The 20,687-nt window shown below is 40.1% G+C and overlaps 1 protein-coding gene across 2 annotated transcripts; it reads right to left on the bottom strand.

Moving 5' to 3' along the window:
• Positions 1-1,714: 1,714 nt before the first annotated feature.
• On the bottom strand, positions 1,715-18,780 carry LOC117413766 (mannose-1-phosphate guanyltransferase beta). Of its 2 annotated transcripts, none has more exons than XM_034023078.3 (10): positions 18,206-18,780; positions 14,340-14,490; positions 12,822-12,902; positions 10,863-10,911; positions 10,131-10,273; positions 9,636-9,794; positions 6,173-6,251; positions 4,469-4,596; positions 3,658-3,840; positions 1,715-2,581 (listed from the first exon to the last, which is right to left on the bottom strand). In XM_034023078.3, the coding sequence occupies exons 2-10, from the start codon at positions 14,466-14,468 to the stop codon at positions 2,450-2,452; spliced, it is 1,083 nt and encodes a 360-aa protein (XP_033878969.1). In that variant the 5' UTR covers positions 14,469-14,490; positions 18,206-18,780; the 3' UTR covers positions 1,715-2,449. The 2 variants fall into 2 exon arrangements, with proteins under 2 accessions (XP_033878969.1, XP_033878968.1); XM_034023077.3 differs by having other exon boundaries at positions 14,340-14,474; positions 18,206-18,778.
• Between the last annotated feature and the right edge of the window lie 1,907 nt (positions 18,781-20,687).

Genomic DNA, 20,687 nt, shown 5'->3' with positions numbered 1-20,687 from the left:
TTTCCCTCTCTGGGGATTCCAGTCCCGTCTCGTACCCCATAGCGGCCGGGGATTTCCTTCTCTGGGGATTCCAGTCCCGCCTCGTACCCCATAGCGGCCCGGGATTTCCCTCTCGGGGGATTCCAGTCCCGCCTCATACCCCATAGCGGCCCACAATTTCAACCAGTGCTGCAGCAGAAACCCTGTGAACACTTCCAGCACAATGGAACAATGAGAAGCAGGTATGTGAGAGGTGGGGGGTGTTGTTATCCTCTTGACACATAAAAGCACCAGAGGAAGTCCTGACAGGTCTCATACTGGGCTACATGTCACATTACTATCCCTGTCCCTGTCTGAGTCACAGAATCAGGACCCCTCATTATTCTGCAGTCGCCCTGCCGTTCTATGATGTATGACAACTTGTTTAATAATTGAGCATTACAAGTGCTGCGTACAGTAGCACAGAATCATGGGGTTACTGTCTAAACATCACATATCTGAGCCCAATTATAAAAGAAGGGCTGGGATGGGCTGGTTTATGTTGCACCCTTCAGGTGCCAGTAGTATTGGGATGGATTAATATATTTAGAACCACTGAGGAGGGTTATTTGTTACATATCTTACCCCTTATTACAACTGAACTTCGCACTCACCACTGCAGAGATCCATTGTTTTGGGGCAAAGTGAAGAACAAATGTCCAACCCATGAATAATATTTGGGGTACACTTGTCAGTGAGATATATGTGTACTATATAGTCCACCCAGTCACAAGAGTCAAACATCAGGTTTAATTGTTGACATTGATTGTCTCTCTGTTTCTTTCAGGTGTGAAATGCCTTTAAGCAAAGAGGAATGAATTCAGATCATTTTGATGTGTGGTGCAGATAGTCAACTGTGTCTGGCCGTCTGGTTTAACACAGAACATCCTCATTGGCATAATCTATGATACAGCCTACCATCTGATTTAACACAGAACATCCTCATTGGCAAAATCTATGATACTACCTACCATGCCCGACTGATTGGACACCATTTGTTCTAAATAAGATGGGAATCGTATTGGAATGTAAGCAGAGACACATTCGAAACTCGTCCCAGTAAGCATGGTGTTCCACTCACATGTTATCCCACTGAAATGGATGTATCCCATGCTAGATACACCAACGCTTGTATATATATATATATATATATATATATATATATATATATATATATATATATATATATATATATATATATATATATGTTTAACGGATTTGCACCACACTGAAGGACAGAGCAGCCAGAAATCCTATTTGTACCCAACCCTCTCATAGGTGGAAAACAGCTTGTATCGTTCAGTATCCTATTCACTATCATTTTATTTATATATATATATATATATATATATATATATATATATATATATATATATATATATATATATATATATATATATATATATATATATATATATATATATATATATATATATATATATATATATATATATGGCAGTCTGGGGCTGTGTTATATGAGAGCATGGTACATCAGCATATGTGTAGAGCAGATGAACGTACAATTTTCAAGATGCAGTAAGGGGGTGACAATTAGGAAGTCATCCCATAGGGGGCGTCACTGACACCTCACCTGGCCTGGCTGCAATAAAGCAGCTGTTACTGCCCATGCTGGAGTCCCCTTGCAGAGCTGAGAGCAGACTGATCGATGCCCCCCCAAGAACAGCAACAACAGACGATTGGTTCAGCAATTATATTACAATAAAAAAGGTTTTGATAAAACATTGGGAAGATGAGGCTATGCCTCAATGTGCACCGTTCAGGAGCAGGAGTCTGCTCTGCATTGACAGGCAGCAGGCAGGAGGCAGGGGCTGGCTATGCTCTGCTCTGCTCCACTGTCTGATTAATTCTCTCGCTTTCCCCTAATGATCCTTCTCTTCTACTCGCTCATTCCTTGCATACTCCCCCATTCTCTCACTCGCTGGGCAAACAACTGGATAGCACCGTCTCCTTTGAAGTCATAATCATTAGTCAGGAATCCCAATTGGCTGTAAAGAAACCCATTCAGCAAAGGGGTCCAGTGCCTTTGTTTCATAATGTGATCATTTCTACAGAGTGGTAAAGAATCACATTATCTAGTGAAGGCACTGTGAAATGATGTTCTTATGTTGTAAACTTTAATGTAGATTCCCAATACTGATTAAACCTCAAAAAGAGAAAAATGACTCCCACCCAAACACTCTCTCTGTTACGCTTTCTCTCTCTCACACACACTCTCCTAGCCGATCTATCACCTTCCATTGACTCCCATTACAATTTAATCTTATTAATAACATTGATTAACATCCCTGTAGGGTGGAAGTGGAGGGGACTGCACTTGTGCTTTTGTAGAAAGTTGTTTGCAGATGAAGGATCTCTCTCTCAGTTATACACCCTACACTGGCACACACTCTCACTCTCTCTCTCTCTCTCTCTACATGATGATGCGTGGCTCAGGCACAGACTCTGCGATGGATTTGTGTGGCAGCACATTGGCTCCGTTCAGGTAGAGCTCGTCATTAACAATCACATCCTCCCCCAGCACCGTGACATTCTCCATGCGCACCTGAGAAGAGAGACAGTGAGGACATGAGCACAGATACGCACACATCATAGACATAATCACAGCACACACATCACAGTGATCACAAGCACACAGGCACACACATCATAGACATGATCACAGGCAGCAAGGGGTACAGACACACACACACATCATTCATGATCACAGGCACACACATCATTCATGATCACAGGCACACACATCATAGACATGATCACATGCACAGAGGGGCACAGACTCAAAGACAGGGCCCAACCACTCAGAGCCACACCGTATAATCGCACTGTAGGTTGTTGCGTCAATTGAAAATCTATTAGAAATCCATCTGCAAGGCGTTTTATTAGCTTTTCTACCACAGCTCACATTTTTTTATATTTATATATATTTATATATATATATATATATATATATATATATATAGAGAGAGAGAGAGAGAGAGAGAGAGAGAGAGAGAGAGAGAGAGAGAGAGAGAGAGAGAGAGAGAGAGAGAGAGAGAGAGAGAGAGAGAGAGAGTCACCCATATTTTATATATATATATATATATATATATATATATATATATATATATATATATATATATATATATATATATATATATATTATACACAATGCAGTATCTTTTCTAGGTCAGTTGATGGGTTTATACAGAAGAGCTTTGGCGAATAGAGGAAACCAAAAATGGGTAACTACATTTTCACAGGAAGCAGGCAGCAAATACTCAAGAACAAGAACATCCCTCTGAGGGGAAACTGATCGGGGTGGGGCTGAGGGAGTCAGAGAGGAGGGAGGGGGGGAGACAGAGAGGAAAGGAGGGGGTTATAGAGAGAGTAAGACTGAGTGTGGGGGGGAGAAGTCAGAGAAAATCAAAGAAGGGGTAGAAGAGAGGGGTTGGGGAGGTTAGAGAGAGGATAGAAAGAGTGAATGGGAGAGGAGTGATGGGGTTGAGAGAGAAGAGAAAGCGAGAGTGAGAGGAATAGACAGAGAGCCACAGCTGCCCTGCACTGAGACAGGATTCTATCTGCTCAGAACACTCAGGCAGTGAGGGCCTCTCTTACAGACACACACACACAGAGACTCACCCACTGGCCCACGGAGCAGCTCCAGCCGATGATGCAGGACTCGAGCCAGGAGTGTGAGCGCACACGGGCCCCCTTGAGCACCGTGCAGCGCTTGATCCGCACGCCGTCCTCCAGCACCACCCCCGCCCCGATCGTCACGTTGGGGCCCAGCGTGCAGTTCTGTCCAATCCGAGCTGTGGGGTCCTGGGGGAGGGCAGGGTACACAGGGTCAGGGTGTGCTGTACAGGCATCTCTATCAAGCTAATGAGCTAAAGCCACTGCAGGTTGGGACTATAGGAACGTTTCTATTTGTAACTGCAGGGAACTAACCTCCACTGTTCACACCCAAGTCTAGGGACCCACTCACACAGTGAAAACAAATTTTGCAGATGAGTGGCCCGAAGATGAAAAATAATATTCTTTTAATTATTGCATCTGTTTTTTTTTTGTAATGAACTCCTGGTGCCCCCTTGTGGAGAACCTGGGTAAACACAGAAATAAATATTAACCATGGATGCTTTTGCACTTTTCCCACTTTGCACTAGTTTTAAGCAGAGTGTCATTTTTAAATAACATCATCTTTTAATATTGATCTCATAATGCTAAACATACTGAAGCTCACATTAAAAACAGGATGCAAAGCAGGCCTTGAAATAACCTTCCATGTGCATATCTGTAACTTCTGGTAGTTCCTTTAAAAGGTGAAACTACTTCCATAGTGAGCATTTCATTTTTGGCCGTCACGTGTAAGCAGTATGCCCACATTCAGACCCCTGTCATGTTGCTTCTAAGAGTGCTTCAAGTTGTGCTTGGCCTCCCCTCTCGTACTCACCACCAGGACATTCCCGAGGAAGCCGGGCCCCGTGCGCAGTCTCTCGGGGCTCCGCTGGCGCTCGCTCTGCAGGTACATGCACATCCCCGTCAGGAAGTCCTTGGGCTGCCCAATGTCCATCCAGAACCCTGCAGAGACACACAATCAATCAAACCCTTCATCATCCACATGAGTCAATGGAGAACACATTAGCATGGAGTGGCTTACTGGAGATACTATACTTAAAAATAAATAAATAAATAAATATATATATATATATATATATATATATATATATATATATATATATATATATATATATATAGTAACACAAAGGCTCGCCACACAGGCTCGCTTGGGTTCTTTTCCCTTCAAAAACGACCCAACACACAGATTAGAAAGAAAAGCGCTGATGAGCACTTTCATTATTACAAAATAAATAAAACTAAAACAAAACCTAGCTCTGTTTGAGAACTAACTAAACAGTTGTCGGTTCCCTGACTCACTCGCAGGGCGGCTAAGCTGTTTACGTGACAAATCATAAAAAAACCCCACAGTTTTTCAAAACAAAAACAAAAGGCTTCACACAGTACCCTTTAATACGATGCAACACACCATTAAATAGGGCTTCTTCATACAGCAGCAGCCCTGAAGAGACTTGCTGCTCTCCTTAAATACCCTGCACTTGGCTCTAATTTACAATGCTAGCCAGGTGCAGGTGATAATTAACAATTAAATTGTCCTTCTGGGAGATGTAGTCCTGTGTTCCCCCCCGGACTACAATTTCTTACTATATTATATATATATATATATATATATATATATATATATATATATATATATAGATAGATAGATAGATAGATAGATAGATAGATAGATAGATAGATAGATAGATAGATAGATATAGATATAGATAGAATATATATAGGGGTAGATGCAAGTATAGGCGCAGTGCAAATAATTGCAGATGCAAAATTCAAATTGCATTGCGCCCTATGTAAGCTTAAGATCAATGCAAATTACTCAACATGCACAAATAATGAGCTGCAATTATGATAATGAGGGTCTCATTGAGCACATCGGTCTATTTAGTGGCCGCACTTACTGAGTTAGGAGTACAGAGAGCAGCAGTCTGCGTGACATTTGAGGAGCACGAAAATACAAACTAAAAGAAATATGTCAGAGGAAGGGCAAAAGTCTTCTTGGCACACAGAAAAGAAAAGAAACGTTTTCTGAGAAGGAGCTGAGAGAACTTACGATGGAGGTCACCCAGCATGAAACAGTTATTTGGAAAAGCCTCTGCCATCATCAATAATATTGGTTATTAATTAAAAACCTGTGTTACTTTAGACATGCACCTGGTCACCCCAAAGCAATGCCCAATATATTCAAATACATGATCTGATAAAGTATAATTTGATACTGTATTAGACATGCATACTGTTTTACTGATCTACTGGTACACTGCTATACTCATACATCTGGAGCAAAACCAAACCCTGCACCCACCAAATACCTTCGAAACAGCTGCAAATTATTCCACACGTCAGTATTGACGCTGTGTGGTTTCAGATCAGTGGCCTGTCTGTACTGCTGCTAGATAACAGATTTATTTTTACATTTGGGCTATGCAGATTCAAAGTGTAGCCTCGGCTTTCTGGTACCCCATCCCTTCCTGTGCTGAAGCAGCTCCCCGAGTGAGATCCCAGTGCGTGCCACACCTACCCTGCAACTCCATGGCATAGAGGTGTCCCTCCTGGGCCATGACTGGGAAGATCTCCTTCTCTATAGACGTGGGCCGCAGCTGTAAACAGAACAGGAGAAGTACACAGACATTAGAGGGGGCTGCACACTGAACTGGAGGAGTGCGCTAACCGCTACACTTGAGACTGCAACCCATTCACACAATGTGATACTGCTAGAGAAACCAGAGCACTGTCACACATTCATACAATGTGACACTGCTAGAGAAACTGGGGCCCTGTCACACATTCATACAATGTGACACTGCTAGAGAAACTGGGGCCCTGTCACACAGTCACACATTCATACAATGTGACACTGCTAGAGAAACCGGAGCCCTGTCACACAGTCACACATTCATGCAATGTGACACTGCTAGAGAAACCGGAGCCCTGTCACACAGTCACACATTCATACAATGTGACACTGCTAGAGAAACCAGAGCCCTGTCACACAGTCATACAGTGTGACACTGCTAGAGAAACCAGAGCCCTGTCACACAGTCATACAGTGTGACACTGCTAGAGAAACCAGAGCCCTGTCACACACTCATACAATGTGACACTGCTAGAGAAACCGGGGCCCTGTCACTTCTGTGATAGCAAATCCACTTTCATTCATTATTTGTTTATTTAGGAGATGCCTTTATCCAAGGCGACTTACAGAGACTAGGGTGTGTGAACTGTGCATCAGCTGCAGAGTCACTTACACAACGTCTCACCCAAAAGACAGAGCACAAGGAGGTGAAGTGACTTGCTCAAGGTCACACAATGAGTCAGTGAGTGAGCTGGGATTTGAACCGTGGACCTCCTGGTTACAAACCCTTTTCTTTAAGCACTGGACTACACAGCCTCCTTTAGAAGGAAATCATTTGAAAGAAACGTTCCTTGAAGCAACGCCAACCTTGCCTGATTAGGAAATTCTTGGAAACTTTAACTACTGTGTGAAACAGGTAGAATTAAGATTTTGTTTTCTAGCTAGTAGCCTGCTTTGAGAACTCACCCCTGCACTATCCGAGTTCTTACAGTGTAGAAGAACACGTCCACTTCAGTATTACAGGCAAATAAGTATCATTAAAAAAGTAGATCACCATGACTTACATCCCTCCCCAGGTGCCCCACTCTGCACTACTGTCAGTATAGTCAAACACAGGAATGCAGGATGCACACATTGTGCCAGTCCCCAGGTGCCCCGCTCTGCACCATGTACCAATCTGTCACCCTGCTGCTTCACCTTCAATTCGTTATTGACTGTGCATGGGGACAAACAGAAAATCAATAGCCGATATGCTTGGCTGTTTCTTTTAATGCTTACACTGTGCAATGGATATCTGATTCTCCTTAAAGTGAATTCAAATGAAATATTGAATGGAAAGCGTGCACGCTCAGGGGTGTGCAACTCATATCGCCCGGGACAACAACATTGTGTGAGGGACACAAGTTTTGCTGTTATACTTTGCATGTCAGACAAGTAGTTTTTATTTATGTATTTGTCCTGTGTTCCATCTGTTGCTAGAAAAGCACTCCAGGTATATTTGTAGAGAGCCACGCAAGTTTCTGAAAACTGAATTGCAGAAGTCTGGCACCGAAGCACAAACATTTTAAAAAGTGTTTACGTCCCACCCTATCACTTCTGATTGGCTAGCTGTGAAAGAAGCTGATCTTCTATTGGTTACACAGAAACCCAGAAATAGCTGCCTCAGAGCCTCTGGCAACGCACAGGCTAATCTTTAAACTTAAGGTATTATTCATGTTTTTTGTATATTAGTAAATAAGTGATACAGTACTGCTTTCTTAATACATGAACCTGACATTTAAATAAGTGATACAGTACTGCTTTAATACATGAACCTGACATTTAAATAAGTGATACAGTACTGCTTTAATACATGAACCTGACATTTAAATAAGTGAAACAGTACTGCTTTAATACATGAACCTGACATTTAAATAAGTGATACAGTACTGCTTTCTTAATACATGAACCTGACATTTAAATAAGTGATACAGTACTGCTTTCTTAATGCATGAACCTGACATTTAAATAAGTGATACAGTACTGCTTTAATACATGAACCTGACATTTAAATAAGTGAAACAGTACTGCTTTAATACATGAACCTGACATTTAAATAAGTGATACAGTACTGCTTTAATACATGAACCTGACATTTAAATAAGTGAAACAGTACTGCTTTCTCAATGCATGAACCTGACATTTAACCCTTTGCGGTCCATTGTCGGACCTGGTCCGACATTGCAATTATTCCTATCAGGTCCAATGTCGGACCCTGTCCGACATCATCAAAAAGATGCAAATAACGGGTTTTTAGTCGTTTTTTTCTCCGGAAAAAGCCGAGAAAACCATTCAGTGGCTGAGTGGGAGCGACAGGAGCCGAGACAAGCCGAAAAAAAAAAAAAGGACGTATCTCATGAATAGTCCCCCTGGCATCTGATAATGGAGGCCATATGGAAACAAGCTGGCTGTGACTGCATCAGCGCTCAGAGAATATCACAGACATTTGCAGAGCTTTTTTCAGATGTTATAGTAATAAAATAATGACTTGGATCGCATTATTGAGGCGTTTGGTGATAAAACGAGTGATCAGGAGATGATTGATCGGTATGTACGACTATTATTATTATTATTATTATTATTATTATTTATTTATTAGCATATGTGAAAGCTATAGCGAACAAAAGGGTGGGGCGGGGCTGGAGATGCCTAGTGAGTGCTTTGTTGATATGCAGGGCCTTTTAAACCAGTTTGACTGTGGGAAAAAAATACTTTTAAACAGTGCGTCTAAAATTAACTGCACATGTGAAAATAAATTGGACCTGACGCGCCTGACGCGCACTTAATAAATTGACTGCAAAGGGTTAAATAAGTGATACAGTACTGTACAGTAAGCCTACACCTCTATTACACTGCGCACTACACTGTACAGTAAGCCTACATCTATTAGGTCTGCATATTTCTGAAAATGCTTAGTTTTTATACATGCTGTACAGCCACATGGAGGACAATCAGCTCTCAATTATTATTATTATTTATTTCTTAGCAGAAGCCCTTACCCATGGCGACTTACAAAAAATACATATCAAGAATTACAGTACAATTAACAGCAAGATACAAAATACAATGACTTCAGTCCTAATAAGAGCAAATACAAAACACAGTATGATTTGATATCAGTTCAAGAGCAGATAACAGTGTTGATAGTTACATCAGGATTAGATACGAGTGCAAGTGAAATACAAAATACTACAGATTGGGTTGAGTGCAGGATTAAATACAGTAAAATAGGGATCAGATAAGTGCAAGTTAATTAAAGGCAGAGTGCTATATTGTCCAGAAGGGAAGAGTTGCATTTCACAGGTGTTATCTGAAGAGGTGTGTAGCTATTTGAGGGTGCAGAGTGCAGTGGTTGGACAGACAGACTCACCTGGATTCTGTGCAGCACGGAGGGGCTGAAGATGTACATGCCAGCATTGATTTTATTGGAGACGAAGACCTGGGGCTTCTCCACGAAGCGGTGTATCCGACCGCTCTCCCCCTCGTACACCACCACCCCGTACTTCGAGGGCTCCTCCACCTTCGTCACCTAACACACACACACAGGGGGGTTACAGGAGAACCCATCCTCCACTACAAGCATGGTAACGGATATTTATTAGTGTTGATTAGTATCCTTTAAATAAATATCTTGCATATAACCCCATTGACTGTAGCTCATGGTAGATTCTACATTTAAACAGCAGCTTACATTTCTCTTGAAGACATTTAGAAATACCTGTCATCCAAACATGTATCAAATCATTTGATTAACCACTCAACACTCAATAGCGCCTAAAGAAAAGCAGAATATCTGCACAGCCCTGGTTGAAATGTATGTGCTGCTATCACACTGAAGGCTTGCTGTTGCAGTGGCTGCACTCACCACGATGGTGCCCTGCTTGCCGTGGTGCTGGTGGAACTTCACCATGTCCTCGAAGGGGAAGTCACAGATCACATCGCTGTTCAGCACGAAGAAGGGGTCAGAGTTATCAGTGAGGAGCTCTCGCGCCAGGGCTAGGGGACCGGCTGCATCCAAACACACAGAAAACAAGAGGGCTAAACATGACTGGAGTGATCACCATCTTAAAATCATGCTTTTACTCCCTAATTAATGTAAAGCGGTGCAAAATATCAAGCAGGAAATGCTAAACTCACCTTCAAATATGATGTTTGTTCAACAGGAAAATATTTGCCATTTTCACCAACATTCAAGAACATTTTGGATTAAGGAGGTAACTCATAAATCCATGTCAACCTTTAATCAGTGGTAGCAACCAATAGTATACAAGCCAGGTACAATTAACCCTCTTTGTAGTCTGTGTTGTGCTTTGAGTTCACCCAACCTCCACCTCATTTTCGGCTCAGAGATGTTAAGCAAAATGTTGAGGCACCCTGCAAGCCAGGCTGAGCACCAGAACTACACAAGTCATGTTTATTCTCAAATACATGTTGTTTCCTGAATGTTCTCCCGGGTTAGTAGTTGTGTTTCTTTCACACAGACAGTGTGTAATATACTGCAGTAAGATATTCTGGGGGCCGTGTTATACATTGACTGGATTCCCTGCACACGCCTCACAGCTCCTGGTCCACACAGCAAGCCCAGCATTGCTCTTACCTGTCCCCAGAGGCTCCTTTTCATGCGAGAGGGAGATTTTAATCCCGAGCTTTGAGAGGAAAACAGAGAATAAGATACGCTGTGAGGAAGCCTAGAAACTGCAAAACACAGTAAACAAAACACACTGAACTGGTTTATTTATTGAGAGACCTGCTGATCTGCAGCGATCTCATCAAAAGTTTTGCATCACCTATAATTTTAGGATTGAGACATAAAATTATTTTTGAGATATTATTTTTATTTTAGTAAATTTAACATATTTTCACAGAACTGTTCTTTCGGGCCGCTGTCAGTCACACACATGAAAACACAAGACAGCTGAGCTGCGTTTCCAGCATCGGTTTGTTTAATCTACCATTACAGCTACTTACTTGGCTTCCTGTAAGTGATAAGTGATAAGTGCTTAACATGCTGTCGTTGTCAGAAATCAGAGAAAGTGATTCCACATAATTCCCTCTATTTGAAGAATTGGTGCCTTCATTGTGTCCTCTCAAAAGCCAGCACTTGCTTGTGTTTAACAAGCTCCCAATCTTTCCATTGTCTGATGACATTTATTTTAATTTGTAAAAATAAATTCCAAATATTACTTTGAAGGTCTCAATATAATTCTCAGTAACGGTCTCTATAATATTAGCAATATTCAGCTATTCTTACACAGCCTATTTTAGCATATTTATGTCCCTCCTCTGCTCACTAACGATTGGACACCTGCATAACAAGGGCAGATCTTTGACTGTCCCATTGGTTAAACCTACTCAAGACCTTCAACTGTTTATGTCCCGCATCTGCTCACTTATGATTGGACTGCCGCAGAGAAAATACAGATCTTATATTGGTTGATTTTATATAAAAAAGATTTAATTCTGCACAATTAAATTGTAAAATAAAATAATCTGCAATCAAATCTTTAGTTGATTAATCTGTTAATCTGAGCAGCCCTAATATATATGAACATGATTTAGCTCTTATATTTAACATCATGTAATCAAAGAAACTACAAAGTTTTAATCACAAAAGTCAACCGGAAGCCATAATAGTAGTACTGTATTTCATGTTAGATTTCAAAATGTCAAAATTTTCAATTTTTGTCAGTATATAGACAAATACAAAGCGGTATGTATTTTTAATTAAGCAGATTTCACTCGACTTTATGAAGCAGAATGTGTTAATTCTATAGGGTGATGCAACACTTTTGGCCAGAGCTGTAGAGGACAATTTAATTGACAGCAAGAATACAAATCTAAGCCATGTTTTCAGCACTGGAAATTGAAATTGTAATGTGGCTGACAAATACTCATTGGAATAAATATTGCTTATAATGTATGCTTTTATTTCTGTAATGTCCTCTTCCGTTTTTATGAGATTTACAATCCTCTCGAGTGGTTTGTTAATTGTGATCAGTTTTGCTCAGTTTGAGACGAGTGATTGAGTATGTGGGCCAGATGGACCCAGTTGGTAGTTGAGGGAGTTTTAAACAAACGCAGCCATGAAAGATAATTTTAATATTAAAGTAATACTGCACTTTACTTAGTCCTATTTTCTTTTCTCTTATTAATTCATGTTATTTTTGTAAATGTTACTGTATTTCAATGCGTTAGGGAAACACTTGCTGTGCCCTCTTGGTACAGGGATAAGTGCTTGGTGTTTTACAGGATTTTAATTCAGTCAGTTGAGTCTTCGGCAGCCCCAGTGAATAGTATTTCTGATTGAAACTATGTGATGTCTGTTTATAAAACCGTACTGTGTGTCCTGTCACTGGAAGCACAAGACTGATGGAAGTTAGGAGCAGGCATTCCACTTGTCACAGACTCTGTGATATATATAAGCTGCACCTCCCTGCTGCTGTCAATCTGGAGCAGACTCTTCTGAAGCTTTACTTGCTTAGTTAATGTGTATCTTTCCTCCCCTTCTCAATGTATTTCCTGTGGCCCTTCCCGTGGATCGGAGCTCCAGTCTTACAATTTGTTCCTGGGCCTTCATCTCTTTCTCCAGCAGGTCTGACATGTAGCTCACTGCCAGGATCACATGGTCCACCCCTGCCTGTGAGAGAGAGAGAGAGAGAGAGAGAGAGAGAGAGAGAGAGAGAGAGAGAGAGAGAGAGTCACCCATATTATATATATATATATATATATATATATATATATATATATATATATATATATATATATATATATATATATACACAATGCAGTATCTTTTCTAGGAGTTAGGGTTAGGGTTAGGGTTAGGGTTAGGCACACACACTTACTCCATGCCCCAAACTCACCGCTACAACAACACCAGGAACTTCTAAAACGTTTCACTCAAATGATGTCAAAATGTACAAAAACACAATTTCAAGATACAAAATGAAATATAAAAAACTAATTACTTCAAATCACATTATGTGCCTATTTCTAAATTTACAGTAATAGGATTCTTTTTTTTACCCTCTCTGTCTCTTAATAAATATATAATTAATCATATGAGCTATCTGTTCTTTTGTAAATACATTTCCACACTCTCTGTTGAATCTGCTCTCTGCAAGTGTCTTTGACTGTTCATGAAGCTCCACTACCTAGGAGTCCAAAGGCCAAGAGATAACCTGAGTACACTCCATCTGACCAAAGCGTTTCCCATGTACAGAAACAGTTAGAATACAGGGATCAACTCTATACAGATGCCATATTGACTGCCATTAAAAACCGTCATATAAGCAGCTTTTACAAAGAGAGAAACTCAAAAACAAGAATCAGTTGTACAAAAGATCTGAAGAAAAAATGTAAAAAAAAAAAAAAAGTTCAATAAGTTCAATAAGTTAAATAGGACACAACTTGGTTGCCCCTTTCATTCATGAACACATGGAAACTTCTTCACTGATAATAATAAGGAGTTGGCTACTGAAGAAGACAATTCCAACCCTGTTAAAGACTGAACACGATGTGTGTGAATGATGCGCAGTGGGTTTGGGTGTTGATGTGTATGAATGATGCGCAGTGGGTTTGGGTGTTGATGTGTATGAATGATGCGCAGTGGGTTTGGGTGTTGATGTGTATGAATGATGCGCAGTGGGTTTGGGTGTTGATGTGTATGAATGATGCGCAGTGGGTTTGGGTGTTGATGTGTGTGTATGAATGATGCGCAGTGGGTTTGGGTGTTGATATGTGTGTATGAATGATGCGCAGTGGGTTTGGCTGTTGATGTGTATGAATGATGCGCAGTGGGTTTGGGTGTTGATATGTGTGTATGAATGATGCGCAGTGGGTTTGGGTGTTGATATGTGTGTGTGAATGATGCGCAGTGGGTTTGGCTGTTGATGTGTATGAATGATGCGCAGTGGGTTTGGGTGTTGATGTGTATGAATGATGCGCAGTGGGTTTGGGTGTTGATATGTATATGAACGATGAGCAGTGGCTGTGGATACAATGCTGTTCTTACACTGCCCTGTACATCTTCTTCTTTTTGTGAAGCCCATGTGCAGTCCAGTTCAGAGATTACCTTTACTAAAGCTTCCACTTGATGCAGCAGGATTGGTTTGTTGCAGAACTCTACCAATGGCTTGGGAACACTGAGGGTCAGAGGGCGGAGCCTCGTACCATATCCACCAACCAGAATCAGCGCTTTCATCTTCGCCTGAAAACAAACAACACTGAAGAACATCACAAAACTTGAGATTGAGAAAGGCCCACATGGTCAACTTGTGAACATAGTCCTACATTCTGTATTAACCCTTAGCAGTCCATTTATTCAGCGCGTCAGGTCCAATATATTTTCACACGCGCAGTTTATTTTACACACACTGTTTAAAAGTATTTTTATTCACAGTAAAACGGGTTTAAAAGGCACTGCATATCAACAGGACACTCAGTACTGCATCTCCAGCCCCGCTCCACCCCTTGTATTTTTCACATACCTCTTCATAGTAGTGCATACCGATAAATCATCTCTTGATCACTCGTTTTATCACCAAACTCCTCAATAATGCGATCCAAGGCATTATTTTATTATTATAACATCTAAAAAAAGCTCTGCAAATGTCTGTGATATTCTTTGAGCGCTGGATGCAGAAGCAGCTATCTTGTTTGTTTATGTCCGTGTTATCTATGTGGTGCCGGGGCTATCTGTATTCATGAGATACGCCCCTTTTATTTTTATTTTTTTTGGCTTCTCTCGGCTCCTATTGGTCTCACTCAGCCATTGCATGGTTTTCTCTGCTTTTTCTGGAGAAAAAACGACTAGAGACCTGTTTTTTACGTCTTTTTGATAATGTTAGACCAAGTCCAACATAGGACCGCAAAGGGTTAAATGGAGTACTAGCTAGTACGGTACTATCTGCAGATCATCTCCAGCTCGTACAGTCTTAGTACCAATTGCAACAAAAAATACAGATGATCCCAAGCTTAGTACAGACCTCTGGATATACTAACCATTCATAAAACACAGCTGAACCCCAGCTTAGTACAGACCTCCGGGTACACTGACCATTCCTAAAATACAACTGATCCCCAGCTTAGTACAGACCTCCGGGTATAGTGACCATTCATAAAACACAGCTGAACCCCAGCTTAGTACAGACCTCCGGGTACACTGACCATTCCTAAAATACAACTGATCCCCAGCTTAGTACAGACCTCCGGGTATAGTGCCCATTCCTAAAATACAACTGATCCCCAACTTAGTACAGACCTCCGGGTACACTGACCATTCCTAAAATACAACTGATCCCCAGCTTAGTACAGACCTCCGGGTATAGTGACCATTCCTAAAATACAACTGATCCCCAACTTAGTACAGACCTCCGGGTACACTGACCATTCCTAAAATACAACTGATCCCCAACTTAGTACAGACCTCCGGGTATAGTGACCATTCCTAAAATACAACTGATCCCCAACTTAGTACAGACCTCCGGGTACACTGACCATTCCTAAAGTACAACTGATCCCCAACTTAGTACAGACCTCCGGGTATAGTGACCATTCCTAAAATACAACTGATCCCCAGCTTAGTACACACCACCGAGTATACTGACCATTCCTAAAATACTGCTGATTCCCAGCTTAGTACAGACCTGTGGGTATACTGATCACTCCTGCTTGGTGTGTGAGCAATGCCAGTGAGTGGAGCAGGGGCAGGACAGGAAGAGGAGTACTGCATTACTGTACTGCATGCAGTATTTCTAAAGGCCTGTAGTTTTCTTACATTTGTTTGCATCCTACTGTATAAACCCCCAAATCCTATTTTTGAATGAGTGTATATAGAAAGGCTGTTTAAATGTACACACAATGTGAAGATATTCAGTATCTGTAGCTGAAAGGAAAATGAAAGATATTAGAGAAACGTTTCTAGCAGACTTATCATCCAGACTTGTGTCTAATTGTATACATGGTTTCCTTTTAGCACTAGTCAATAAAATCCAGCAGACATGTTTTGCAAAAATCATTTCAATGAAGCGTGACCTTTTAATCATGCAACACGTTTTTTTTTGTTTTTTTTTAAAGATTTTTACAGTATCAGCAGTTACAATGGACATCATTTAAAATTGGTGTAAATGTACTTTTGGGATTTGCACGTTCAGAATTAGGTTAAACTCAATGCTTCAATAAATTAAAATAATAAGCGCTTTGTTTAATACGTTGATTCTATTCATACAAGTTATTACAGCTCTTAGTCTAAAGAATCCCTGGACTAACTGAATACCTTCAACCCTCAATGGGGCAGACAACTGATACACTGTGTTAATTGCAAATGACATCTTAAAACCTACATGCTGTCAATCTGAAGGTGCTAAATTCATTGCAATTGAATCTATCCTGCAGTCTATCATCAGTACTGTACTCTATCTCTCTACGGTAGCACACAGCCCATTGTCCTGCTCTCTTTCAGGGTTTCCTAAATGTATCTGAAATGCAGAGTAACACCTCACCCCCTCACCATAAAGACAACCTCACAATTAGGGACTGTTACAGTTACCTTGTAAAGTCACCTTCAATATTATTCAGCATTAAGGTCACCCCCTTTATTCAGTTATTGCACACATGATTACTTGTATTCTTAGTTTGCTTGTGTTTAAGTTACCTGTAAATTTGTAGAATATTTGATTAAAAAAAAAATAAACTTAGCTGGTAGTTGGTGTGTGCTTACAGGAAGTAGCGAGGTTCCCAAAATATAGCGCTACACGTCCTGTTGCTACAGCTGTTTAAATAAAAGTACCTGTCATATTTATTTTCATTGTTAACATCCTGACAACTTTTTACACTTATAACTTTAAAGTCTGTTTCAAAGCTCTTTTCAAAATGTCTGCTCTAGTGCACTGATAGTGTAAGGATGATTTCCCACATTGTCAAACAGGTAACACAGCAATCATGATCCATGCTGTGGTACAACAGAAAAACCAGAGCACTAGTTATGTTGTTTTTTTTGGTTTTCCTGCAGTGATATAGACTTAGAGGACAGATCTCAAACCCCAGTCCACTAGAGAGGACATTTTTAAAAGAGATTTGAAACAGAGTTTGACATTACAAGTGTCAAAAGTTGTCAGGATGTTAATGAAAAGAAAAATGCCAGGTCTGTTATTTAAACAGTTGTAGCAACACGTGGGGACGTATAACGCTATACGTTTTGGAACCTCACTTCTTAATCTTTAAGATCCTGCTTTATGTTAATTAACATGAGGTTTGCCGAATGCTCTGCTTTCCAACACAAACACAACGCAAATAACTTTTTTTCTACCTTAATAGAAAAGTGTATTGTGTACAGCTTAGTACTATAGTAAATGTAAAACAGTGTTTAGTAACCAATTGAAAGGTATGTGTTTTTTTGGTTTTTTTTTTTTTTTTTTTTAAATCATATTAATATTCACGAATGTTTTTCTTGACATCGTTTACACGCAGTTTAGTTTAGTTGTAGTAATTGGAACACCTTTACCAAACCCGTTTAACAAGGCACTTCGCTTTGACCCTACAGCACTAGAGCTGTCCCTGTGTGTCACCTGTCACAAGTATGATTCGTCGTTTTAAACATCAACTAGTAAAGTGTTAACAAATAAAAAACGCATCATCAGTACATTTACATATGAATGAAAAACCACTTTCTTACAGCAATGCGGAACCCAACCCAACCCTAGTTCTAAACATTATGGGACAGGTGTGATTTTAATGAACTGTGGATTTTACTTCTAAGTCCAAGGCAAATGCTTCGCGAACATCAAGGAATTGTATTAACGTCTGTACGGCAGAGCAACTTTCTACGTGTGTGTGTTTACACTGAGTGCACGCTACCAGTATATAGCGGTCTGTGTTACAATGTAATCCACACACTAAACTCTTACTACACAAATCACAATGTAATGAATTGAGACTCACCTAAAACCGGACACTGCCGTTGTCGATCGTCGTGCGTGTAAATGACTAAACTAAGCGCTTGTCTTGGGCAGATCTATACCAATCGGATACTGTGTGGTAAAAGCATAGCAATATCGGGAATATGACAGCGGATTGTATGCTATGCTGGCTCTTCAGTCAATTCGGAGGCGGATACTGCTCGCCTGGAAAGCGGGGTCAGAGGTCATTGGGACAGACCACTCAACACACAATTTTACCACGGAACGCCTTTGTGCTACATTGCTGTTATATATAAGCCGCTAAATCATTTGAAATACATTTCCTGGTTAAATGTTTTTTTTTTTTTTTTTTTTTTTTCTAATTTAAATGTATAACATTTTAATTATGTGTCCTTCTCCCATTCCGTTGGTCTCCTAGCAACCAAGCCCCACACCAAACTACGAGCAGAACCTTATGAAATAACGATTGGTGAGGCGTATAAAATGAGCTGTGTCACATTTCTGCCATGTTAATCCATTATTGTATCTGTTTACGCCACTATAAAGAACTGTTTTAGTGTTTAATAGTAAAATTGTTAACGTGTCTCTTACATCCTGGCTTGGCCACGCCCACCCGAGCACTACGTCTTGCTCGATGAGGTTAAAGCAACGTGGCACATAGGAAGTCCAATGAGAACAGAGTCCCGCTCTTACAACAGAGTCTTTTTTCGGCCAATTAGAACAATACTTTGACAAGACGTGTACGTGGTTTGTCCAATTAGGCAGAAGTCCCATTTAAAGAGCAAGCAGATAGGGACAGGGACACTGTAATTATATTTTTATTTAGTGCTATGCTGGTCCCATCATTTTATATTTCATCTCCCACAGTCTCTCTGATACGTTACGTACTGTCTGTATGGGTAATACTGAAAATAAATACAGATTTTAATACTGAAAAGAAATACAGATTTTGTCTCTGGTTAAAACAAAAACCTGAACATAAGCCTTTATGTGCGTGGAGTGGGTGTGTAGAAAACACGGACTGGATCGCTAGTACCTTAAGTTCTGATAATAAAAGTAAACTACAGTACTGTCCCCAGTGGAAGCGATCAGCAGCACCAACTACACGTACATCTGTGAGAGTGAACATGCGTTTCGTTTACAAATACGTGAATACAAATTCTAAACAAAAATCAGCATACAGGCACGGACAGCCCCTTACACAGAAGTGAACCAAATCAGTATAACAAACGCAATTATGGGCAGCAGTGTGGAGTAGTGGATAGGGCTCTGGACTCTGGGGTCGTGGGTTCAATCCCAGGTGGGGGACGCTGCTGCTGTACCCTAGAGCAAGGTACTTTACCTAGATTGCTCCAGTAAAAACCCAACTATATAAATGGGTAATTGTATGTAAAAATAATGTGTATAAAATTGTATGTAAAAATAATGTGATATCTTGTAACAATTGTAAGTCGCCCTGGATAAGGGCGTCTGTTAAGAAATACATAATAATAAAATTATTAGATGTATTTACTTTTTAAATTAACAGCACATTTAAAAAAAAATAAAAAATCTTTGCAATAACAGTAAATAACACTACGCACAAGAAAATAGTTCCAGTGAAAAGTAAACTCCATTTGTTTAAGTGTTTTATTTTAATAATTGAACATCTGTTTATTCATACAATATTGATTAAAATGTGTATTAAATAAATCATTTTAGTATATCAAATATATTGACATATTACTTGCTAATTTACTATTTCATTAATGGACATACATGTTTAAACTTAGTAAATGACATAAATAGATCTGAGAAAACTTGAATTAACTTTAATTATAGATCTGTGGTTTTTGGAATAAATGTTCACTTGAAAATGTCCAGATATTGTGCAGTTTGAAAACCTGCCAGAAGGGGAGCTGCAGGTGAAAGCAGAGGCTCTGTGTGACAATGCTCGCATTGTGCCTTGAGGGATTCATCATTTATTTTTTCCGCTTCTGCTGGTGTTACTGGGGGATAGCGTGTCGTTTTTAAATTACTGCTAAGAATATGGTGCTAGCATTGTTAAATACTGCGTCTTTCGCGAAATTCACTTTTCTGCTGTATGGTGGGTGATTCAAAAAGCGATTAATACCAGCTGGCAGATTTCTAAAGCTTGGTATGCTGTATTGCGCTCCATAAAAATTCAACCTTTTTCTTGCAGACAGTTTTGTACTACGATATTCACAGCCCGTTTAGAAGCCTTTATTGTTTGGTTTCGGTCAAGTTCCACTTGAATCAGTTGTGGTTCCGTTATTTCACTGCGCCGTTTTTCTTTTTAAAAATGTTGAATTACTGGTACTTCACCCGGTTCAGAAAATTATACTTCATACCATTCTTCAACAGTTTGTCCATTAAAAATGTTACAATTTGATTCTGGGTCTGAATTTTTATTTTAATTAGTGGTTACTTATATCTGATGGAACGCAGCTAACCAATCAGAGAGCAGGATTTTTCCAAGCAGGTTTATAATAACGTTTAGATGT

Source organism: Acipenser ruthenus, chromosome 25 (assembly GCF_902713425.1).
Source record: "Acipenser ruthenus chromosome 25, fAciRut3.2 maternal haplotype, whole genome shotgun sequence".
Classification (NCBI taxonomy): domain Eukaryota; kingdom Metazoa; phylum Chordata; class Actinopteri; order Acipenseriformes; family Acipenseridae; genus Acipenser; species Acipenser ruthenus.
The sequence above is the reverse complement of the archived record's forward strand: the minus strand, read 5'-3'. Positions and strand labels throughout refer to the sequence as shown.

What these genes read in the sequence shown, in the direction of transcription:
- LOC117413766 (XM_034023078.3), bottom strand. Translation starts at nt 14,468, where the DNA reads ATGAAAGCGCTGATTCTGGTTGGTGGATATGGTACGAGGCTCCGCCCT. An exon ending in AAGTGGAAGCTTTAGTAAAG is followed by an intron (nt 12,903 to 14,339) that starts GTAATCTCTGAA and finishes TCTCTCTCACAG; the next exon opens with GCAGGGGTGGACCATGTGAT. An exon ending in CTATGCCATGGAGTTGCAGG is followed by an intron (nt 4,597 to 6,172) that starts GTAGGTGTGGCA and finishes GTGTCTCTGCAG; the next exon opens with GGTTCTGGATGGACATTGGG.